This window comes from Thunnus thynnus, chromosome 17, assembly GCF_963924715.1.
Source record: "Thunnus thynnus chromosome 17, fThuThy2.1, whole genome shotgun sequence".
NCBI lineage: Eukaryota > Metazoa > Chordata > Actinopteri > Scombriformes > Scombridae > Thunnus > Thunnus thynnus.
The window spans coordinates 9876624-9902886 of NC_089533.1; the positions used below are offsets into that span (position 1 = coordinate 9876624).

Genomic DNA, 26263 nt, shown 5'->3' on the forward strand with positions numbered 1-26263 from the left:
TATCATGAGAGGTGTGTGGGTCGAGCAATAGTGCCATAGCTCTCATTGATACTCTACATGATAACCAAAGAGAAAATATTCATTTTTATGTTGTGTAAAGTGTTACATAAAGTTAGGAAATCTAAAATTTAACACGCATAAGTTTTGCATAAAACAGTAAATGGCACAAATCTACATTTATTTTAGTCAGCCGGCGCAGTTAAAGGAGATCAATTTGTGTCATATCTGACTTAATTTGCTTGAGTATGATGTGGGAAAATAAACCGACGGGATTTCTGTGATGGAAGCTGGTATAAAAACATTTGGTTAGTCATTTGGCTTGGAAATGAGAGGCTTATTTCTGAAGACGCTGATTTAGGCTGCAGCTCGAATGTTACAAATGAGACTCTTAATATCCTGGCCATAATTAATTGTGCAAATTTGTTTCTATTAAATAAAACTAACACATACTGAGAAAACTCTATTAGCCTTAATTAAGCTTGATATCCTAATTTAGGAAATGTGTGGTTGAAAACAAGCCGTTTTGGTAGATTTTTTTCTCTGTCTTTCTCCGATAGTGAAAAGCCTACCAGCTTTCTGCCTTTGGGCTGCTTTTCCTCCTTTGAGAGTTGGAAATGAGAAATGGAAATGGAAATACCAGGAGGTGCTAAATTAGCTGCCTGATCTGCACTTATTGCCGCATACAGGCCCCTATTACTTTGCCAATCTGTGCCTCTCTTTTAGCATTCCAGGCATGGAGAAGCTTCGAGATAGCAGATTTATCAAATGGGAAAATGAATGCATGATGATCAGTTAAATTGAAAATCAGCGTCTGCATGACAGCCCGACCTGACACCTCCGTAATTAGAAAGAAAAATGATGGCGTCCGATGCATAATAGAGCAAAAACAATTTACACTCTCCCATAATGATCCGGCGTTCAAATTGAAAATTTCTCCGGGTATAAATTGAATTCATAAAGTATGATTCATGGACGACACATCTCCTGGAGGCTGCCTGGGCATATCGATTGATAGTTTGTCTTGAATCATGCAGCGTGCAGCTCTCAGGCAAGAAAAGCTTAACTACTTAAGCAAATCGCTAATTTCACCTTAAGGCCACCAATGTGCAGCCAGCGATACTCCTATTCAGTGTGCTAATGAATTATAGATGAACTGGGCATACGTCCCAAATAGCCTAAGAGTAACAGGGAAAAATACACACCGATCTTATTCCAAATTGTCCCCGGTTATCCCACAATTTATAAAATAAACATTGCATCTCTGTATTTTTAAAGAATTGACAACCTATGAGCCATTTTTTTTTGTCTTAAATTGTGTCAGAATGACCCCAATTTAATAATGGAAACATTTAGGCTATTGTAACCTCATAATAAAATGTATGATAACACTGAAAAACTACAAATTTCAATATAATCATTGGGGATTAAAAAGGTCAATGTAACCTCACTGGTGAATAGAATATTATCGAAAACTTATAATGATATCATGGAGGATAAAATAAATTGATAAATAGGAAAAAAGCACCACAAAGTACAATAAGGGATATAATCTCAGCACTATAAGCACCATGCAGACACCTCTAACCCACAGCTCATGCAGGCCCTAATCTTCTGCATGTTCACTCTGTGTGCCATGTTGGCTGCGTCTGCCCCTGCCCCCACCAACCTAATAAGACATTGCTTCCTAGAGCAAACAGCTGCATGGGTTGAAATTTATGTAAATATTTTGAAAGGGACACTGGCTCAGAAATTCATTTGCGCCGGCTCAGACGTAAAGCTCACCCCTCTGATTATTTTCAATTTATTTGCAAATCAAGACCCAAAGAGGAACACTAAAGGGCTTGTGGATTTTTTTTTTTTTTTTTTTTTTTTTTTTTTTTAAAAAGGGGGTATGATCAGCTCTACATACATATATCTGGATTGGATGTTTTTGTTTTGTCTTATTTCCTTATGTTATTACACGCCCCACAGCCTCGACATTTCTTCCTTGGGTCGCCTTGATATTGTGGTCAACACTGCTAATATAGCAAAAGGGAGCAGATGTCCTAGATCCTGCATGGCTTCCCCGGGGACCACCAACCCTATTAGAACAAATGTGTTCTGCTATTGTAAATAGGCACGTTTGCCTCAGCCCGTCCTATTACAGCCGACGCATGATCAATAGGCTGATAACACAGAAAACATCAATGTAAAGCGACAGAACAATGAGGGATATCATCGAACATCTATCTTAATATAGCCCTGCTACAAGGGGCCCTGACAAAGTGGAGAAAGAGAGAAGAAGAAGAAGAGGGGGAGAAAAAAAAAAGCTCATGAAAATGCCTCCCCACGAATCCCCATCTCCTATCCAATATGCACAAACACACACACTCCCAGCTGCCGGGGCTATTATTTTCCTATTTCAATTTGACACCCAGGCCTTTTCATGCTAATTCTATTATTCTTGGAAGTTTATGTGATTTCATATCACTAGAAATTGGTAATGTATTATAACCCCCTTTGAGCTAAAATAAACTGAATCCCCCTGCAGTAGCCACCGGGAAAATAATTACTTTCATATCAAAACTCTGCAGGAGTCGAGCGGGTCCTTTTCGCCTCAGGCTCGTAACCTCATTTCAGTGGGGGCTTATAGATGAATAAATTTGTTAAGGCAATATACAAAGTACAACATGAGATTTCTTAAGAAAGCCCTTCCTACTGTACTGTAGTCCTGCACTGTATGTGCTGCTATTTAAGGTCTCACACGGTTTGAGGTGCTTGTATACAATAGATTTATTTAAGAAAAACCTTACATATATAAATAGTATAATACCTTTTTACAGCTCTTGAGGATTTTTGTTGGTCTTGTGTTTTGTTTTTTGTTTTTTTGACAAGTTATCACACATTAAAAGGATATCTTGAGACTCCTGACTCACACACACATACGCTCGCAGAGAGAGAGAGAGAGATAGAGAGAGAGAGAGAGAGAGGGAGAAAGAGAGAGAGAGAGAGAGCACACCATTGTCAAACTATCAGCAGAGTGGGGAAAATCTAGAAGATTAGATGCAAAGATGTAGTTTCTCGTTAAGCTTTGGCCTAATGAAAGGTGTCGTTTAGAGGCTATATCAGTTTCTGCTTTCTTTCTTTTTTTGTTTTGTTTTGTTTGTTTGTTTGTTTTTTTTACCCCCGGAGGATTTATTCCATGTCGACATCTTCTTTAGGGTCTGTCTTTGTGTCTGCTGGACTGTCACTGAGGACAGACTCTGGGTTGTCCTTGCTCTCTAAATGATCTTTTCTGTCTGCATCGACAGGCTTAATGACTTGTGGACCGTGTTCGTGGGCGAAAGTCGAATCGCTGCAAATAACAGAGGTGTGAGTACTTTTGCCACTGGTAAAGGCGGCCCTGGACGGGCTGGTGTGCGGTGAACTGGTCTTTTCCTTTGATCCCACCTGTCCCTTTTGTGTGGCGTCTGCACAGTCCGGCGAGCTGCTCCTACATCCCGCAGAGCTCGCAGAGAAGCTGCAGCGGACACCGGGCTGGTTTCTCTCCGCCGGGTTGTCAGCGCCACTGTCAGAGTTTGTTGCTGTTGTTGTCTTCAGAGCAGTTTGAGGAACAATGAATCCAAGCGGCTGTGTGATGGGATACAGTAGGAAGTGTCCTTTCCCTATCAAAGGCCGAGAGGAGGGTAAGGCCGCGGGGTTGCGTCTCGGTCTGGAGTCCGAAAGGAGGCTCTCGACGCTAAAAGGGTTGAGTTTCTGCAGGCTGGAGGCTCTGTTGTTGTTGGAGCACAGGCTTGACCGGTGGCTGGCGTCGGGCGAGTCCAGCTCGGATCCGCCAGCATCCCGGTCCAAGTGTCTTTGGTTCTGATTTTGGGACTGGAGAGGGTGAGGTGATTGGTCGCAACTGGATTGGTTTCCCCCCACAGTGTCATAAGGCGGGCCCGTGTTGTGGTCACTGTCGGTCACATGCGACGTCCCGCTGTCGCTGTCTGATCCCGGGGTGTGAAATAAATCCGAAGAAGAGAGCCTGTTCTGGGACTTGAGCAGCCGGCGCTCCTGCTTTCGTTTCTTCTTCTCTAGCCGGTCCAGCTCTCTCCGGGCGATCTCCTCGGGGTCCATGGGCTCCCCGCTGCAGGTGGTGGGGTGGGCGTTGTGTGCAGGTCGACCTGGACCTTTCTTTGTGTTTTCCTTTTTCCTCCATTTGGCTCTGCGATTCTGAAACCATACCTGCAGAGAAAAAAACAAAATAGTGAAAGGTGTGTAATGTGCACTGTCACTGCAGGGGGGGTGGGGGTGGGGGATTAATTAGACCTAAAGTTATCGACGTCTTAACAATATGGTAATTAAACAAATAGTGAAGTTACATCTTGCTCTTGCTGTTTTATACGCAGGCCTTTAATTAGGCCCATGATTACAAACCAGTCTGTGCAAAGAAAAGGCTGCAAAAAGTTGGGATGAAGCCTAACAAAAGAGGTTTTGGTTTTACACAATAATTAAGGTAAAGGTCAAGTTTACAAGTCTTAATAATTAACTTTTTTTTCGAGGTAACCTCTACAATTAAACTTAGTAAAGTATCACAGCTTCCACTATGAGTTATCAATAAAAATTGCCTAATAGCAGTAAAACAGGTCGATATTTTTATTTATGCAATCGAGATTGTGGACAAGAATATTTTAGTCTTTGTTTATCCAGCACTGTCAATATATTTGGCAAATTTAAAGTCATGATTTATGACAAAATTAATTGTTGAAAATAAATTGAAGACAAAATATCAACCGGCATTAAAAGCTTAATTTTTTTAAATAAAGGTGTAATTAAAATTGATTTATTCGACTAATATAAGCCATGAAAGGTCAGACACTACACATCTACACTGACTAGCCTGCTTTTAATTTTTTTTAGTTGTTTTTTTTTTTTTTTTTAATATTAATAAATACACATCATGACCCCAAATTGCCCTATGCTCCTTGAGGTTTTATTCTACATTTTTTTCAGCTTGGAGCATAAAGTTGAAACACTGAGTCTTTGTCATGAATACAATAACAATAATAACATAAACAAGGGGATAAAAACGCACAGACATATGTAAAATTACAACTAAAGAAATAGAAAAAAAAATAGAGGAACAGAATAGATGTTTACCTGAACCCTTGATTCTATCAAGTCCAACCGTAGAGCCAATGCCTCCCTCATGAACACATCGGGATAGTGGCTCTCATTAAAAGCCTTTTCTAATTCCTCCAGCTGCCAACCAGTGAAATTTGTGCGAGTTCTTCGTCTCTTGCAACCAGGGCTATCTTTGTCTGGGTCCCCCGAGTCTGACAGCAGAATGAGAACAAATGTAAACAAAGGGTAAATTATTCTTTCTTTTTTTTTTTCTTTTTTTGTAAATTACCACATTTTAACATCATTTTAAGAAGATAGGTTTCATGCATTGGGTTATAATTTTGCCAACTTTAGAGCTGAAGAGGGTGAGAGCATTTGACATTTTGCAGTAATGCACACATACAGCCTGCAGCTCCGTTCAAATCAGACAGAAAGCTTCACATGTTAACACGAGCATTTCCTCTCTCTAGTATTTACTGACTGACAGGAACATTGTTTTTGCTTGTGTGCATCTGCAGCTTTCGATGATGGAAATGAAGAGGGAAGGCGATGAATACTCCTCTGCCTGCCTGCGTGCGTGTTTGTGTATATTTGTGTGTGTGTGTGTGGGAGAGAGAGAGAGGTTTGTCTTGCCCTTTAAAACACGAAGAGGATAACTTGTATCGCAACATCCTGTCTTTGTTTCTTTCTGTTTTTGTCTCTGTGCAATCGGCCAACCTTGAGGAGAGGTTATTGTGCAGCATAATGTGGCTTACCTGTCAGTTTGTACTGCTGATTATCTCCATTCATCCCGCAGCCCGAAGACAAGAGGGGGTTGGAATTACCCACTGAAGCCGTGCAGGAACCATTTAGTAATCCGTCTATTGAGAAAGGAACCGCGGACGCAGATTGAAGTTGATGCCCGGCTAATTCGTAAACGTGATGGTGGCCCAGATGGTACGGGAAGCCCACCATCCCGCCGAGAGAGCCTCCGAACTGGGCGTGAGGTGGATCCAGTATCCTGCTGTCCATCATCCCGCAGGCAAAAGGAAACGACGTCTGGAGGCCGGTGATGGGAATTTAAAAAGCATGCAGTGAGTGTGGCCAACGAGTAGGGGACATGATGTGAAGGGAGGGCTGAGCTGTACTTTATCCACATGAACCTCCCAATAATTAGCCCAGGCTGTGGGAATATGAGACCCAATGAGAAGCGGTAATGGACTCTGACGTCAGAGACGCGCTCTGCAAACGCTCCCCGTATCGATTGCTAATTAAAGCTGACATCCACCTCAATAAACAATATCAGAGCTGTCACAACAAGACAGGAGTGCTTTGATAAGAACTACATCGCAACTACACGGGGGACCCACCGAGAGGAAGGGCTCACTGAATCCCGGGAAGAAAAGGCTACAGGCGGATAGGTTAGGCCAGAGGCTCCCGGACTTTTTGTTCGCTGCTAATAGATGCGAATTAGACCACATTAGACCTCCAGATTGATCATATTAGGATTTTTTTCTTAGGTTTTTATTTTCTGGTATTATTTGATTGCATTTTCAGATATGAGTTGCCACAGGAAAAGTGAAAGCTGATCCAAACATGTCGTCGTTACATATTGAAAATTGATAATAAATGTAATTAAACTAATATTTTTTCCTTGCGATCTTCTTCAGAGTGTACGACACTACTTTGGGAAACCACTGACTCAAGATAACCCCCTCCCCCCCTATGTTAGTTATGGATCATCATTTAAATACATTAAACCTTTACAAACAGGCAGGTTCACAGGGCGTAAAACAAATAGGGCGGTTGTTGAAATATGGGTGCGTTTAAAGGGGGAGCTGAGATATTGCTGAAGGCACAAAAAAGCGAAGGTGAAACTATAATATTTTACTGTTACAAGACGAAGGCTGTTATGAACAAAATATATGACCAGATAAAGGAAGGTTTCAACTGTTAAAACACCAGGGACAATTAGATAGAAACAAAATACCCATATGTACATTACATGACATTCACAACATGTCTTGTCAGTGCACAACATTGGAAAGCTCCTCCACTTGTGCAACCCCTGCACTCAATATGTGACTAGCCTAAATCCTATCTGCTCATTAGGTTTTCAAATAATTAATTCGACTTTATTTATCCCAAGTCTGGCGCTGTCATAATGTTAATCAGAGTTGAAATTTCGCACCCCACTCATTCCCTGACCCTTGGCACCCGGATTGGCATGTTGTAATAACCTGAATCTCTCAACAGAAGCTGCGATAATTGTTACCCTATTAGCATGCAAATTGTTTAATTAATATTATTATGAGGAAGTATATAATCCGCTCGTCACTTGACCCCCAAGCCCAAATAACAACCCTCTGTATTTCAATGTGTAGCCTTACATTTTAATGAACTCCTCAGAAATGATCTCGCCTATTTATCCATCTTCCTTTTTTTTTTTTTTTTTTTTTTTTTTTTTTGGCAGCAGCAGTGGGGTTGTCTTTGAAGCGTTCCTCTTTGTATTTTAACTTTAATTTTAACGCACACGGACAAGATCTTATGAATAATTCCTCCCCATTCATTTCTTTTTTTGAACATCTAAAATTCAATAATTGCTTTTCGTCAATTCCAAGCGTACATAGGCTGTCCCCAACTCTGGCGCACACAGGAGCTCAATGAAAAGCAGCCCTTGACACAGTCTCCAGAGACATTGCATTTAAATCCGTTTTTCTACAACCGGGTGACATTGTCAGATTCTAGCTTTAATTAACCCGATAATAAGGCGAACAAGGCCAGCATTCAGTCGCGCTGTTGCCCTGCCTTGTTACCTTTTTACAACTGGCCCTGTTGGCAGCTGTTCAGAGGGGAAAAAATAATAATAATAATATGTTTTTTTTTTCTTTCATTGTGACTCTTTTGTTGTAGCATCAGAGTCTCAGGACACATCATTTTACTGCATTTATGTATTGTTGATCCAAATCAATAAGAGCACAGGGTGTAGCCTATATATAGACTAATTGATTAACTTCCATCCAAAGAGATAAATTCCAGGACAAATGATGGTGGAGGCTGAGAAATCATGACAGATACAATAATAAATACTATGCACAGAGTAAATTTTATGTCATTTTACAAACATATGAATATATAGACATATATAAGCCTGAAATGTAAAGTGCTTGGATTTCCAAAGAATATTGTGGAAAACAACTTGCCCTTTCTAAAACAACTTAACATGAATACTTTATTACATTTGCTGCCATTTGATATTTCACTGGTGTGACTGTTTTCACCTCAAGGCTTAACCAGTTCTAACCGCTTCACCTCAAGCACAGTTTAGATGATAAAACAGCCTTTCCTCCCCCTCTATTAGAGATTATTCTTCTTAACAGTGATTGAAAGATAGCAAGACCAGGAACACACACTGAAGCCTGGAGAGTGTATTATATCCATGATGAGATGATGTTTTCCTCTTATAGACACTGTATACTTGAAGCCACATGTGTTATTGTTTTCTTCTATTGTTGCTTTATATGCTGAATGTTTCTTTTTATCACTCGAAGGATTGTTAAATGTTGCTCTAATCTCTTAGGAGGGCCTTTAAGTTGGCTGTAAAGTCCACTATTCACCACAGTGATGAATTAAGAGAAAAAGCAGTGGTACTGATGGAGCACACAAGGGAAAGTCCCCCTATACTATTAACACACACACACACACACACACACAATCACACACACACACATAATCTCCCTACACACACTCACTTACTCTAATCAAGATGCCAGAAGTCTACAGCCTGACATTTTACAACACTCCTTTTTAGGGCCATTTGTATCCATCAAAGTTTCTTTTTTGGAGCTAAACAAGCAAAAGTCAACCACTTCTTCTTTTGCACTTTATCTTTTTCCCCTCCCTAAATGACTGTTTTTAATGCCAACTTTTTGTGTTGTTTCTCTGCAACTGCTTGGCTGAGTCTCCTAAGAGGATTTTGCAGCTGCACCTGACTCAGTAACTAAACCAGATAAACAGATAAATTCATAGGAGTGTCAACTTAACATAGGTGTTCAAATGATACACCCCACCACCCCCACCCCTTCCAAAAAAAGACACAGGCCTTATCAAGACGCCCAACCAACACTGATGCCTATTTTACCAGCGCAGAATCAAATTCATTTTTAATTAGGCAGGCAAATTAATAGGCAGCAGTTTAGGAGTTTAATTACTCAATTAACTTCACGCACGTTAATTTTTAACTATCTAAATTAGGTTGCACATTATTCGATTTGATGATAATTATAGAATTAAATCTAAATTAATTGTTTTGGATGATTTGGATGAACTAGATGCAATTCCAATTAAACAGTAAAAAAAAAAAAAAAAAAGCTGGTTGCCATTTTAAGCTCGCAAATCCTTTGATTCGATTTTAAGCAAGAAACTCTGCCTCGAAATTTTTCCTCTGATCCTACAAATTCTCTTCCAGTCTAATCCCACAATTAAAAGTTTCCTCCCATCTAATTATCTGTAATTGTGCCGCTGTCAAAGTAGAATGGAGAAGTGAAAGCGATTGATTTGGACTTTTAATTCGGTTCATTTCTGATAGAAGAGAAAGTAATTCCCTTCAAATTACCTCATTCAATCCTGACACCCTAATGCCCTTCAAAATCTTTTTTTACTCCCCAGCATTTATATATTAAAAATGAAGCTAGAATGACTAGTGCCTCCTAATAATAATAACCAAACTTCCATTAGAATAATAATTTCATTTCAATTAAAACTGACTTATCACCTTTGCTAAAACGTGCTTAATATGCCGAAAATTATCAATGCTTGAAGGAGCCCAAACTGGGGAGTCTAATTGTAATCAGCAAATCAGAGGTGCTTGTCGCTGCCGTGCCTTTGCAGAGAGGCAGTCTCGGAAATAGAACTAATTTACTCAACTCCCCCGGGAAATCCGCTCAACAGATTAACATTTTCAAAATATAGTAATGATATAATTTGAGAAATGGTGACGCCAATTTGTGAGGAGCCTTTGTGCAGAATAATTTGCTTTTTTTTTTTCCTCCTTCGCCACCGCCTGCATTTTGCCCCCGTTAATTACAGCTCCGCAGATGAAGTGTGTGCTGTTTGACTCAGTGCTTATTATTCAACTTCAATCTAATAATTCGACTCTACAGGAATATAAAAAAAAAGTGTAGCCTATCCGAATTTTAAGCCATCCTCCATATAATCCCAAATGGTTTGGGATGGGTGAAAATGTGAATGTGTCCTTGTAGGTGTTATTGCAGCTCATATAGCTTCTGTGCATGACTATATGTATGTGTTCATGTGTAAAAAACACACAAATTAGGGGTTTCAGTGACCCTAAGCACCATGGACAGCGTTAAAGATCCAGAAACTTCCTGCAGCAACATCATTGTTTCCTATCAGATATCTACATGTGGAGACTAAAGTCACCTTTTGCCTACAAATCAAGCAGGTATAATAAACTATGTAATGCATCAGCTTTGCAGAATAACAGCACTTTCACAAGAGTAACATTCCCAAACTTTGCAGAACAAGCCGAGTACAAAAAAACAAGTGATAAAGTTGAGACAAGAGCCTGAGAAATGCATTTGTTATCATCAAATACTAGCTGTGTTGTTGCTATAGCTTGTGTGAGTAGTTTATTCTGACTGTAGCCAAGTTGGAAATGATGGCAGGATAGCTAGCAGTCCCTCGCTGTTTCCTCACATTACAAAGAGATCTGTTAGAGAGAGCAGTGACTGTACTCTGCAGCCTGGCCATCTGCTGCTGTACAAAAAAATATGAAAAACCCCAGAGATATTTACTGTGGAACTACACTGCAGCAAAACAAGGAGACATGTTCTAACACAGAAAGACAGATTGAAACTTAATGTCAACTTCTAAGATGCATGCTTGACAAACTCAAGGCTTATGTTTTACTTCTGTTGATGAAAAAGATAAACCAAGAGTGCAGTTCTTTCACATACTTTGCAAAACAATATATTCTGTGTGTCTGATTGTATAGTTTCTGAACCTCATCATGTTGAGTTTACTGTCACATTCTGCAGAAACACAACCTCTACCACATCCTATGTCCTGCATTTTGTTATAAATCAGTCAACATGACCCTTATTAATATAACTGCACATTGATGTGGCCACATAGCAGACCTTTAGGCCTCTTTGACCCCTCAAACTAAAATTTCATTCATTCCTCAAAGACAGTGCTTCACTGTGGATAAAAAGACCTGTGATGCCCTCTAGTGGCTGTTCATTGTTTGACGTATTTAGGAGGCCACAAGCAACAGTGACAACACATATCAAACAAATGTCATGTACTACCACTGTTTACAACATCAGGACAGTTCTCGTAATAGGACTTTGTGGACAAATGGTTATAACCCCCCTCGACTAAAAGATGTGTGTTGCTTGTTCTTCAGTTGGATGTTTGAGCTTCACTGTGCAGAATGATGTATGCACAGAGTTTGACACTAGAAGGCTGCTTTCACATTCATCTGCTGAAGGGGGAAAGTTTCTCTGGGCTCACCTTAAATCTGATCGGTGTGTATCTACGAGTATGATTTGTGACATCACAACTAGTTTGGAAGCCGATCCTGGTCCAGTATGCAACTTACACAAGTGTGATTTGGAAGCTTGGACCCTCCAGTGCACATACATTGACTTTACAGTGAAGTAGGCCTAAGCTTGCCTTGGACCAGCTCCTAGTTATGCTGCTGTAGGCCTAGACTGCCGGGGGACTTCACATGATGCACTGAGATCCTCTCTCCTCCTCTCCCTCTCTGTCTGCACACATTCATGTACCATTAATGCATGTTAGTAACTTGACATCTTCTCTGTAACTTCTCTGTGCCTTCTCATCTCGCAGGAGATCTTTGGCTGCAGACCGACTGCTGTCCCTGTGGTCAAACTTGACGCCCATTGCTGCTGCTATTATTAGTCATTTTTTCCCACTGCTACTGCTATCATTATTAGTCATATTTCTATTATTAGTATTTTTAATACTGCTATTATTGTTGTTGCTGTGCGTCTCTCTGTCTCTCTCTCCCTTCTCCCCCTCCCTCTTTCTCTCTCAACCCAACCAGTCAAGGCAGATGGCTTGGTTTGGTTTGGATGGTTTGGATGGGTTGGTTTGGCGAGGTTTCTTCCACTGTCGCCAAGTGCTTGCTCATGGGGGAATGTTGGGTCTCTGTAAATTAAAGAGCACAGTCTAAACCTGCTTAATGTAAAAAGTGCCCTGAGATAACTTCTGTTGTGATTTGGTGCTATATAAATAAAAGTGACTTGACTGGGAGACATCTTCTGTCCAACAGTTAAACTTTTGAAATGAACAATATTTACTTATTTGTTGATTGTGGATTTTTCAAGGGAGAAGGACGAGATCTAAATTTTAATAATTCTAAAGAGGTAATTGGAACTTTTTTGTGGAAAAACCACATTGGAAACATATTATTATTCCAAGCAGACTATCATATCTTACAACATGTCTGGAGAGGATCTTTAAAGAGGAGAAACAACAGGTTTAAACGTCTATGTCTGAAATATCCAGTTACTAAAGCAAGAACTCTCCTCTCACTTCTTTGGCTGACCTCTTGATTCCCCTGTGTGTGGATATGGATGTTAATAGGAGAAAAACATGCCAACTTTAAAAATTGTGTCATAAATACTCAGTTGCATTTTTAAATGAAACTGAGGACATCATGCAAAGTGCAAAAAAGCACTTACTGTACAGGAGCCTAAAAGTAAGATGCTAAGAGTGCATGTAGCTCAAACACAAAGTAATGACGAGACTGAATTTTTAAGTATTTTGTCAAAAATGAAGCTGGAATGACTAATAATTTCATTTCAAATTAGACTGACTTATCTATGCTAAAACATGCTTGTTTTTCAATGAAGATGACTCCCTATTTTATTGTTGGTTTGAGTGTTTTTCTTTTTTTGTACGGTAAAGAACACAGTTGGATTGACTCAACACGTTAGATGTTAATCATCTGCACTGCTGAGAGATTCTATAATCCTCTAATACGACCCATCATCTGAAATTATCGCATCCTTAAATTTCGACAATTCAAGAAGAGGTCTACAGCATGTGAGAAATCTTTGGGGATGTGTGTGGAGGGCCAGGTGTTTTCAGAGTTGTGTGCCATCTGGCCGCAGCCTTACCAGCTTCCGAGGCAGGTGTTTCAGAGCAGGAGAGAAATTTATGCGCTCTATAACTGACTGTCTGTTCTCGGTGATGCACTCATGTGTTATATGTATCATCTCAAAGACAGAAGAGGAATTTCTAGGTGTGTCATTTAAATCTGTTACTTTATTGATCCCTTCATAATAATTTTGTTCCTTAGGATCTTTCATGTTTGAAATCAGATAATTAAACACTTTTCACCCTGTTATGACAATTTACACTCAAACACTGTTGTATTTGCTGTATACAGTATATATTGTTGTCTCTAAATCCTTTGCGATCCAGCTCTATTCATAGTTCATCTTTAGCCCTAGTGAGCAGCAGCTTAAAGAAGAATCCTGCTGCCATCAACTGGTAAAACCTGCAAAGACACCATTCATCCCGGTAGCTTTACCAAGAAGTTCTGCTCTGAAAAATGAACATTTTAAGGCAGTAAGCCATCAGTTTGCAAGGGATTTAGCCTGTGTGCCATCTAAAACAATGTTGAGGTCAATTTCCCTCTATTACACTTATTCATCGGAGAGAACCACTAAATTTAAATTCAAGAACATAATCTAAGATCCATTCCCGGTAAATTGCCAAAAGATTGGATGATTGGACTTGGGTTTAAATAATTCATGTCAAAATGTGATATTGGAATTATATGGCTCTAGCCCACTTTTTAATAAAATTGAGTTACACACATTTTCATGAATGCTGAATATTACTTTAGGCTTTTTCAAAGACTCTTTTGGGGTTAAATATTTCAAAAGATAGAAAGCATATAGTGTAATTTATTTTCTGTCTGGCATGTCAAATGTTCAAATTCAGTTTAGCAGAGCTGCTGTCCACCCGCCTTATAATCCAGGCTCACAAAATTGAATTTATAATGACTCATATTAAGTCTAAATGAAACTTCAACTTTGCCAACCCCCCTAAAAATTAAATAAAAATTCAGGTGTAAACAAAACTTTGAATATACCATACTATTAAGTCAAAATTGTTTTAATTTTACTGTATAACATTCACATGTCCCCGGGCCCACTAATTATGGAGGTAGTTTCTTAAAGGTCCAGAGTGTAGAATTCAGTGGCATCTAGCGGAACAGACTTGACAGAAATGGAATATAATATTCATAAGTATGTTTTAATCAGTGTATAATCACCTGAAACAAGAATTGTTGTGTTTTCGTTACCTCAGAATGAGCCCTTGATATCCACATAGGGAGTAGGTCCTCTTCCATGGAGGCTGCCATGTTGCACCGCCAAGTTTCTACAGTAGTCCAGAATGGACAAACCAAACACTGGCTCTAGAGAGGGCCTTTAGTGTTTTTTTCGTGAGTTTCGTGGTAACTGTAAGTTCTCCTACATGCTTGGAAGGGGAGGAAGGGGGCAGGGGTATTCAGTTGGTTGCAATCTGCAACTTCACCATTAGATATCAGTAAAACCTACACACTGGTCCTTTAACGTCGACTTGTCCGTGATCAAAAAGATCTGTATAAGCTTGGCTTTTCTGTCAAAAATATAATGACCACAGTTAAGAGGAGATAACACCACCAGGTTGTGGAAACAAGTGTAAACAGAGCAAGAACATTTTACAAAATTTATTTAAACTATTTAAACTAATACTAAAAGAGTTCACACGCCAGGCAGGTTACAGTTTAATGTAGAATACCCTAGACATCTGGTATCTGAACAGGGGTCAAAGAATTATGGATTAAGGATGGATTATGGATTTTTTGGAAGAGAAATGCCTCCAAGGATGAATTCAGCTCCTGGTCAAACACTTTCCTCAATCCTTTACCTTCCCTGTAGTGGGCAGATGTAAGCTCATATCAAACAAATGAAAAATAGAAGTAAAACACAATGAAGTCAGAATAATTTTGCTTTAATAGTACTGTACATACTATAATTCCTGCATTTAACTCTCAAGTAATGGGTGCAAATGTAAGTGACTAACATCAAGTGTATCCCACAAAACAACACTCATATGATATGATGTCAAGCTAATAATGAGAAAAAGAATAATTGCAAGGTTCAGTAAGTAGATTTATCTCCTTTATCATACTGTGAATAAAGCAGCAGGAGCCCACAAGTACCTCCAGTTGGCCACTGGTAGCTGCCAGCTCAGCAGTTAAACTTCTGTCTTACTGCCCAGTCAAAGGGAAACACTGCCTCTCTCAAGTAAATATCTTATCTTCACCACTCATTTATTTATTTCTAAATCAATTCAGAACACTAATAGCAGCCATTAATTGCCATTAATGGATAACTGAATGCTCAGTTATCCATTAATGGCAAAAGTGTAGAATTTGAAATGTGACCTTTTTTCAGTCTCTTTAGCTTTTTTATGGATCGGGCACCACTGCCCTGTGAAAAGATGATGTGTACAGAGAAGATAAAATACTAGAATGGAAACATTACTAAACTTAAGTGATAGTTATTCAATCAGCTTTTGATTTAAACCTGCATATGTTGCATACTGTACCATATAAATGGTTTGCTGCTGCATGTCAGGTCATCATTATGGCAGAGAGAGGGCTGTCTTCACCACAAAAGTGAGATAATAATAATGAATATTCTCTACAATATGTTTCAAGCTCTGATAAATTGGCTAAATGCACAAACCACATTAAAATAAAAATGTGAGCTAAACCAGTATTACTCTTACTTAAAGTTGTAAAAATGGACTTTTGACTTGATTTACTTAAATTGAGTCTTAGCCGACAGTTATTTTGTCTGTAAAATCTTAAGCAGTGCATCAAACTCTAAATCCAGAGCAAGGTAAAACAGAAGAGAGGGGAGATATGAAAATAATGAGACATCAAAGTTCGTTCTTGACCTTGTAAATAGTTTGTTGGTGGGTGAATCTTTAAATGTCATTGTTTAGCCAAATGTATAGAAATATATCAATCTGACACGTTGTTGTGAATGGGGAGTATAATGGGGAAGGACAAGTAATAAATACAAATTAATCACAATACTAGCATCTTTCAGAGGGCAATCAGCTGTTAGAGAGGGTAAAGGGCACGGCTGGGGACATACAGCCACACTGGACATACTGCTATAAATCATGACAAGTGGAAGGGTTTTAACTGAAAAAAGATAATCTGCATTTCAAATGAAAACGCTGGAGAGATGTCAAGTGTTGTTTTGTTGCTCTACACTCGAGAGAGCTCCAGAGGGGAGTCATTTGTTGGATTCAAACCTCACTCAATGCTGAGACATTTGGGAACAGACTGATGGGTGAGATGATTAATTGATGAATTTATTTTAGGGCTTAGTGTAAATTACCAATACAGATACTGTTGCCACCCTTTCTGATACCTCAAAAGAATAATAATAATAGTAATAATAAGTTATTATCTGTATTATTCCTGCTGAAATGCAGTTTTTGCCTCTCTCTGTGATTGCTTTAGAACAATATAATTGATAATTTATGTTAATTTGTTTTTTAAATAGCTAAATTATAAATATTTTAGTTAATATTTTTGATCATTCATCAAATTTTTTAAAGTACAAACCTGAAGTATTAGTATGCATTATTGCCTCTATTGATGTACCTTGACAAATTTAATTTGTTGCAGTTCCCAACTGTCACCACAGGAGGGCAGCAAGCTGAAAACTAGGAACTATTGAAGGTGGTTGTGTCTGTTCTGGGCTTTTAGTCTGGATAGGCAAGGTTTTCTCAGCAGTGCAGCGTGTGTTTTCACCTGCTTAGATAATGCTTACTCACCTGTTAGCTTAGTAGCCCCAGTTTGTACCTCTTGTGTATTAGCATACATTAGGGTCACAGAGGTCGGTTTCTCTAAAAGTCAGTCCCTCCAGGATTTTGTGGAGTTTTTTAGTGGTTATTGTGGCCAAAAATGCTTGATTTTGCAGAGGCTTTCCTTAAAAATTGCAATACAATTTGCAATGTTTTATGTGTTCTTTTTGTGGTAAAAGGATTTTTCCATTTTTCCACTTCCATTTATAAGCCATTATTAAGTAAACATGACACAAAATGCTGACAATTGGTCCAAATCACAAGTGGTCTGTTGATTTGGCCATTCCAAGTGGAAAAGTTGTGGTAATTTAGCAAAACTGCAAGCTCTCTCATATATTGCGGAGATTTCTTGAATTTGTGTTAATTGTGATCACAACATTGCAATTTCCTGGAGGGACTGAAAAGACAGATTGTTGAAGGTTGTTTAAAAACACTTACTGCTGTCCTGAAGGTATTTCCAGATTCCCCAAAGACTCTTCTCACCTTCTGGATTTTAAAAAATCTGTCCACCGTATGATAAAAAAGATTTTTAACCTGTTTCCCTAATTATGACTCTGTTCCCTATCCAAGCTGCCATCTTTGTTTTGATACAGAAAGAGACGGGCAACTTGGGAAAAGGGTTAAAAATCCTTCTTCTGATCGCAGACAAAATATTTTTTCATCCAGATGGTTAGAAGAGTCTTTTTGGATTCTGGAAATACCTTCAGAACAGCAGTAAGTGTTTTTAAATGACCCAAATGTATGCTGATACATGAGAGGCACAAACTGGGGCTAAGTGCTTAGCACACATTGCTAGCATTTACAGGGTCTCTCATTACTGTTAATAATAATACTTATAATGAGTTCTACATGTTGAGATACGATTATAAAGATAATATTAACACCATATGTTAGCCATAAATTTAATGTGGTGTTGCAATTCCTCACTGTGACCACTGGAGGGCAATGAACAATCTACATTGACGAGCATCAATTTAGACACAATACCATGCAACGATTTCCAGTTAAAGCTGTTCCAAATAAAAGAAAGCAACAACAGTGTTTTTTAAATTTTATTTCATGTTCAGAGCTAAACATAATGTAAATAGTAATACCGCAGTCACAGAGGTTGTATTTATCATAGGGCTGTTTGTTGGAATACATTACATGGGGCAGGTGTTTGTATTTTTTGATAACAAAGTGTATGTCATTAAAACACACATTATTAATATTCATAATAACATGACTGAACCCTTATTGATACTTCTAGACCATACCAATAATTAGTATACATTCTTGTAATTTTCCCAATAAACAATATGTGATTTTAGACTCTAACTGTGACCATTACAAAAAGCGAAAATATTTATTGATCGCCTATTAATTTATTTCTGATTTAATTTTGGGTTACTTTCACAGGATTCACAGGAGGTCATTTTGTATGCCTTAGTGCAAATTTGACTAATTTAATGGGTTGCAGTTATCAGTTGTGACCACTGGAGGGCAGCAAACACTCATGATCCAAATCTTAGTACACTCTCCCCCAAACTTTTCTTTATTAACAACAAAGAGGTATAATAACAATTGTCATACAAAACCAGTAAAGCAGTAAAAAGCAACTTAATCTAAATACACTCAAGTCTTCTGTCAATTTCACATAAGTGTCAAGTATTTACGCTTCCAGTAAAAATTCTCAAAACTGTCACAAGACCCAGCTGTGTTTGTCTAGTATATGTGAACACATTCACAAATATATTATTTAAAGCTGTCTTTTGAAATATATTACACCACACAACACATCTTTTAATCAAACAATACAGTATTTACAGGAAAGTCTAACGTTATACATTTTAACAACTGAACTGAACATTATTGTGTATGTTGATATAAATCTGACTTTTACTGTCATAGTGAGTTAAGCAAATTAAGAAATAAAATAAATGTATTCAGAGATTATAGTTCTTCTTGTTATAAGAAATCACAGTAACAATCAGTGTAAGTAAATAAAACACATTATTAGAGATGAAACCAGTGGTTTCCAACCTTTTTGGCTTTTGATGTCTTATAAAAAGCAGTGTGTAGTCGAGGTCACATTTCAGATGTCTATGAGTTGTTAACAGCTCCACCAAATAGTGATTTTTCCCTCTAAACTTCTCACATGGTTTCATTTCAATTAATGTTCAAATGATCCAATATTTCACCAAAAATCAAGGATTAGAGAAAAAGTCCAAAAACTGAAACAGATTTGTGTATCAGAACTTTGTTTTTTCTTCTTTCCTCTCCCATTAATCATCTCACGACCCCTCAGGAATACTTATGTATGTATGTACTGACTTTTAATGCAGGACTTTTACTTGTAATGAAGTATTTTTACATTGCTATATTGGTACTTTTACTTAAAGTCCCCCTCCACTCAAAAATATGTTTTTGTTCTTGTTCCTACAGGTGGATGTTTGAGCTTCACTGTGCAGAATGATATATGTGCAGTTTGATACTAGAAGGCAGTTTTGACATTTATCTGCTGACAGTGGAAAGCTTCTCTGTGCTAATTGAAAATCCAATTTTAAGGGGTGGGCTTACAAGCAGGATTTGTGACAACAGAAATAGTTTGTAAGCCAATCCTGGTCCAATATTCAACTTAAAGTGTGATGTGGAAACTTGAAGCCTCCAGCGCACAAACACTGAGAATTGACTTTATGGTGAAGTAGGAGACAACTTGTGTCCAGCAGTTACATTTTTGAGATGAAATATATTTTCATATTTTACATATATGTTTATATATTTACATATATGTTCTAGAATTTTTAACAAGGGAGAAGGATTGGATGTAATCTTAAGGATTTTAACAAGATAATTTTTGTGTGTGTGTGTGGAAAAACCATATCAGACACAAATTATTAGTGAAAGTAGGGTGTTTTATGTACATTTTAAAACATATTTGGAGGGAATCTTTAAATAAAGGATCTGAATACTCCCACCACTGGCGTCTACTCAATGACAATGCAAAAATGCCCGGATCTTTCTAGACTTGGCCTGATATTTCCACAGACGGTCCACACCTGGGGTGACGTATCTTTTCTTGACGCCACGTTACGTCACCGACGTGGGAGGAACGTGCGTGACACATCAAAAAACAGTTTATGAAAACAGACAGCAGCTCAGCGGCCAACACTCACAACGGTGGATAAACGACGCTAGAAAGACCACGGGAAAGTCAGAGTAAACCTGGTTAATTTAAGACAACATTGGCGCGTCCTACTATTGAACGACAGACCGAGGAGGAAACGTGATTTGGTGAGTAAATGAAACGATTTAACGAAAGCTTAGGCTAGCTCTTGGATTAGCTCAGCTAGCTTCGTCAGCTGACATGACTGTTTGAGTAACGTTGGATAACAACATAATGTTAACGATGTTAATTGTGTTAATTCAGGAGCGAGAAAGTACAGCATGTATGTTTAACTTCACCCGCTTGAATAAATGGTTTTAGACTAGAGTTAAGTAAATGTATGTTAGCTTAATGCATAGGAACGGACAAGCTAGCTGCTAGCATTTGAGTCGTAAATAAATCATTCTTACAGGTGGTGATTTGAAAACGGAGTATTATCCTCATTTGGTCACAACTCAAGTTACATTCCTGTTTGTTGTTAAGTTACATCCTTGCGATGTCTACTATACGATCATAAACAACGTTAGCTGTACTTAATTACGTAACTAAATTAACCTAAAAATAAGTTAGCTTGGCCTAGCTCTCAATCGTCTTATAACATTTTGTTCTTTTACTATTTTTGTGGAGAAAGACAGCTTCTGAAAGCCAATGAAACATTGTATAGTTATAAGCTCTTAACAAGATGTTTGTGATCTGTTCTTAAACCTTGTGATGGCTTGACGTTTAATGATACAGCTAATGTTAGCGAGCCTTCAGTGAGCTCACCTGTTTCAGTGTTTACACTGTCAGCACTTTTTCTGTCACAGTTAAACAATGAAACACCACACATTTTATTTTCCTCCCTCCTTCAGGTTGTTGAGATTTCATCACTGCTGGTTGTCAAGTTATTTCTGCGATGGAGTTTCCGGATCTGGGAGAGCATTGCTCTGAGAAGACCTGCAAGCGTTTAGGTGTGTACTGTTTGAAATAGATCACTTAGTTCTGCTTTTGTTTGAACGTGACATTTAAAAGCTTATTTGACACTACAGACTTCCTTCCCATGAGATGTGATGCCTGTCAAGAGATCTTCTGCAAGGACCACATAACCTATGCAAATCACAAATGCACATCATCCTATAAAAAGGTAACTACACTTAATTTAGTTCATTTAGCTACAGAAAATACACACACCTCTAATTTATGTTGTGTTCACGCAGCAGTATGTATATATGTCAAAATAAATCAGTTGTATTAACTTGTGTTTCTGGATCAAAATTTGATTGCTTTTTGAGGAAAAGAGTGTCTTTACAAATGTTATCATAACAGTAGATAATACATATTGACAAATGATCCCACTAGAATAAACTGGAGATTGCAGATCCTGCTACTACATCCTGATATTTGTTGGATGGCATTCATGAATAATCCCTCCCTGCATTTTATTGTTTGTCAAGATCCTGTGACTGTCAAGGTCAGATTTGACAGTGGTGACAGTTATATTATCTTCATCTGTTCAAGATCTATAGTCCTGTGTTTGTTTAATGTCTTTGATTTTATGTTTTTCTCTGTAGGATATCCAGGTCCCAGTATGTCCTTTGTGCAACATCCCCATTCCAATCAAGAGAGGAGAGATGCCCGACATAAAGGTCGGTGAACACATCGATCGGGATTGCAAATCAGACCCTGCGCAAAGAAAGAGAAAGGTTTGTATAATTCAGTGATGTTTAAACTTACAATTAGTTATAAACTAAACAGCAGTAATGGAAGAGTTTTTTCTTCTTTTCAGATTTTTACAAATAAATGTTCTAAAGGAGGCTGTAAGCAGAAGGAAATGATGCGAGTGACCTGCGACCAGTGCCATTTAAATTACTGTCTTAAACACCGACATCCACTAGACCATGATTGTAACACTGATAAAAAACCTTTGTCCAAAAGTGGGTAGGTGAAACCACACTACATCTTCAGATAATGCTTTTCTTTTATCTGAACTATTACAGTAAGAATGCTTGACTTATTTTAGTTGTATTTTTTTTATCTTAGACACGCTGCTGTAATGAGGGCCCACGGTTCCTCCTCCGCCTCTGCTTCTAGTTCATCTGGTACAGGAAGCTCTAGACCTGTTTCTAATGGTGTGACTGCTAATAACAGAGGCCACAATAGCGGGTAAGCACATCTGCTCAGTATTGATTTTGAAATGTTCCACAGCTTATGGTCTTTCAAAGTTTTTTTACTTCAAATTTGACACCTTAAGTAATAATTCTTCTTTTTCCAGCTCTACCCAGCGGATCCCCACTTCAGTTTCAGCACAGAATGTAATTCCACCATCAACATCATTTCAGGCCGGGATGGTACGCATATTATATAAATGGCATCATCTGATAATATAATAATAATAATAATAATAATAATAATAATAATAATAATAATAATAATGCCCCCATTGCATCAAAAATGTAAACATGAGTGTGCTGCTCTTGTGCTGTCCTTACAGACGGAGGAGCAGGCTTTACAAAGGGCTCTGGAGATGTCTTTGGCTGAGTCGAGGGTAACTGTTCAGCCAACCCTTAGGTGAGTAAACATATTTACAACCAGTAATTCCAGAAATATCCCTTTTATCAACTTGACAAACCATCCGAACACACTTAACATGTTACTTTTGAGAACAGAACGGTGTGTTTTGTCTCACTGAGCTTGATTCCTGATTCAATAAACAAATGGTGCTGTGATGCCTAAAATGATATTGAGATTCAGGTTTTTTTTTATTCTGCCAAAAAAAAAAAAAAACTTCAGACTTTTTCAGATTTTTTATTTTTATGCCACTTTCAATGTTGCTGTCAATATAGCAGCAGAGCGTGGTCTGGTACTTTTAATAGTTTCCCCAATATTGTCACAGTTAATGAAAATTCAGTTGATTTACACGTCATGAGGAGGTGCAGAGGGGGGATTTCAGTTTCTTCAGCTTCCAAAGGGGGACATAATATAAAAGAGTTTGGGTAGCCCTGGATGAAAGCATTTAAAAATATATTTCAATCACTTTGAGTGTCAGACGCTTTTAATATTGTGCATGTAAGCACAATATATGGAAAGTGACCAGGAGTTTGGCCTCTAATGTCACCTTCTCAACATCCTCCACGGTACTTAAAGTTCCTAACACAATTTTCTTCATTCGTAGTACATATTTTGTAAGACTGATCACATGTGCATTATGGGAGTATCATGACACTTTTGAAGATGTTTTAGTTATTAGCTTGTCCACAGCAAGAAAGAGATTGATGTGTGGCTCTGATTTACATCTCGTCCTCAGTCCTAGTCATTTCAGTAAAACGGAAAGCAATATTAGTTATTATTTAATACAGTGTTCTGCCATTGAGATAGTTTGATTGTAAGATTTTAAAAAAGGAATTAACAGGCTCATATATTTGCCTTTATATTTAATCTCTTAAGGCCCTTTAGGCTGCTACCAACCAGGAGCAAATGTCCACTGGGAGAATATTTTCACAAATTTTCTTTTTTTTTTTTTGTTTTTGCATGCCATAAGAAAATGTGTGTGAGCTCTCACGTTATTTGGTTGTAGGATTTTCTCCTAAGCAGATTTTTTTCCCACATGTAGTGGAAAGGCAATCAAACCACTAAGTTAATTTAGTTGCTTTTAGTTTTCTCCTGACAGTTCAAATTCATTAGATAAGACTGTTTCTAAGATGTTTTTTTTTTTTGTCTGTTTGTGTCTCAGCCCTCAGGAGCAGGAGGATCTGGCTCTCGCTCAGGCTCTCGCTGCCAGTGAAGAAGAATACAGACGCCAGCAGCAGAGACAACAGGTACCCGGAAAGCTTAGCCGTCACTAGCATGCTAACAGGAACACATGTAGGTACACTGACGTTATGGCAACCCATCCTTTTTAAACTTTGTTAGCTGGCACGAGATGAAACAGGAATAATTAGTTTTTATTATTATTATTATTATTATTATTATTATTATTATTATTATTATTGTTGGCGTTGTTATTGTATGAAATTTGTGGGGTAAAAAAGTGCCTTTGTTTCTAACTGTATTTCCTCTTTGTTTAGGGGAGGGAGTCCAAACAGTCGACCTGCAGCCTTTCTTAATGTCGGACCACCATTTAGACTTCAAGCTGTGCTAATTACATTCTAGAAACTGCACATCTGGGATTATCAATGATTGTGAAATAAATGAAAACCTCGTAAAAGTTGCTGAGATATTTCCGCCTTCTACAATATAAAGCACATACTTTCCTAGCAGGATCGGTCATTTTTACTGATGATTTGCTCTGTATATATTTTATATGTTGATCATGAAACCATTATATTACCACATATGAATATTGAATAAATTATTACAATGATGCACTCTGAATGCTGAATTCCTCAATTGATTCAGATTTGAAGACACTCACATTGAGACTCTGAGGGGTGAGACCTGTTAGTTAGATAAACCAGGAAGTCTGTTAGGGTTGTGAAGTGGAATAATCAAATCTTTTATTCAGCTTTTGAACAAAAGGGGTTTGGTTCACTGCTCAGAATTAACAGAAAGTTTGATAGTAAAAAGAAATACCTAAAATCTGGGTAGATTGATCATGTATGAACATTAGGACAGCAGATTTCCTTTCCAGTCATTTCTTCGTAGCAATTATTGTTTCTCAAACTTCACCTATATCAGAGCTACTCTGGGTTAAGCTGTAATAGTCTTTGAAATATTTTTTTCTATGTATTTCACACAGGCTAAACTTCTGAAAAGGATCAACTTTGACAGTTTTAGGCAGCTAGATCCATGTTTTTAAGTAGAGTAATATCTCCAAATGATGGCAGCAGAACAAAGATGTGAAGAAAATGGCACATTATGCGCTTCACTACAAATTTTATGAAGTACTGTATACATATATAGTTAAATCTGTGTTGCTCCTCTTTGCTCCTCAACATCTGTGTCGTTCATAGTTTGAACAGCAGAGGGCAGTAACACTTCATAGATTATATTTACTCACTCATACCAGGCTGGGTGTTTCCTTCACCACTGCTATTTTACAACTTGTTATTCTCATAGAGATTCTGGTCGCTTTTGTCCTAAAGTGTTTTTCCATTTGCTGCCGTTTTCATGATGGTAGTGTTGTGGCATAAACTGACCGAAGGCCGTTTACACAATACTGGAAAAGCACAGCTAAAGGGCACATAACTGCTGGAGGAGACCGCTTCACCCTGCTGATAATGGCATGGGTTACAACATTTCAAATTACTATCAACTGCCAGAGATGAAGCTGTTTCAGTTATCACACACTTTGTAAAAAATGTGTTATGTATCGCTGACATAGCGTAGTGACTTAAATCGATATCTTAGCTCTTCAGTTATCAGTATACAACTTTTTAAAAGTATTCGCTGCATGCCTTACTTTTAAAATTATGCATTAGATAATCTGATTTGCATATCTGTGCATACATTTGCATATTCATGAGGAAAGCGGTTTTCTTCAAACTACTGTACTTAATGCTTTATGTAGGATTTATAATACAATTAGAAGAAGATTATTATTATTAATACCTGAATCACCTAATCAACATTTCTGCTGATCTTTATCATTAGTAATTGGATTGATTGGAACATGATTTAGATTTTTTTTGATGAGTAATTATTAATTAATTAATAATCATTTTCTGATCATTTTGGCTGATTACATTATTCCATTTTCTATTTTATGTTTTTCATTTCAGGCATCTCATCTCTTGCAATAACTTCATGTTTTCACCAGAGGAGGCTGCTCATTATACTGCACAGTATTGAACACGTCTTATGACACTTACTCCCTCTTCTTAGTTATTACTAAACACTGTTTCTGCAGCCACTAAGGAGAAGAGCACAAATTATTTCAAGTTAACAGTATGGAAGTTGGATTTTTGCACAATCCTGTCAGCATCTTGTGTTTCCTGGTTAGATGCAGACATGTTTTGTTGCCTTCGTGATGACACGTTTTTTAATTATCAAAAGGAAGGGAATCTCCTGACTTTCTCTGCTGAAAATTGGCTAGTAATTGTGACATTTAGATTAGCAAAGTTATTCAATTAGGTTTAATGAAATGATGTCCAATATATCACATAGAACTGTCACATTAGTCACATTACTGATGACAATTTT

General features: G+C 37.9%; 2 protein-coding genes across 3 annotated transcripts; one reads left to right on the forward strand and one right to left on the reverse strand.

The window, feature by feature from the left end:
- Positions 1-2825: 2825 nt before the first annotated feature.
- uncx (UNC homeobox) lies at positions 2826-6501 on the reverse strand. The gene is made up of 3 exons (XM_067616278.1): positions 5841-6501; positions 5122-5297; positions 2826-4206 (listed from the first exon to the last, which is right to left on the reverse strand). Exons 1-3 carry the CDS (start codon positions 6097-6099, stop codon positions 3175-3177), a joined length of 1467 nt encoding a protein of 488 aa, XP_067472379.1. The 5' UTR covers positions 6100-6501; the 3' UTR covers positions 2826-3174.
- A 13588-nt stretch (positions 6502-20089) lies between these two features.
- Positions 20090-24496, forward strand: zfand2a (zinc finger, AN1-type domain 2A). Of its 2 annotated transcripts, none has more exons than XM_067570323.1 (10): positions 20090-20274; positions 20998-21096; positions 21175-21269; positions 21697-21828; positions 21912-22063; positions 22166-22288; positions 22398-22473; positions 22617-22693; positions 23856-23986; positions 24190-24496. In XM_067570323.1, the coding sequence occupies exons 2-9, from the start codon at positions 21042-21044 to the stop codon at positions 23965-23967; spliced, it is 822 nt and encodes a 273-aa protein (XP_067426424.1). In that variant the 5' UTR covers positions 20090-20274; positions 20998-21041; the 3' UTR covers positions 23968-23986; positions 24190-24496. The 2 variants fall into 2 exon arrangements, with proteins under 2 accessions (XP_067426424.1, XP_067426423.1); XM_067570322.1 differs by having other exon boundaries at positions 23856-23940.
- The last annotated feature ends 1767 nt before the right edge of the window (positions 24497-26263 follow it).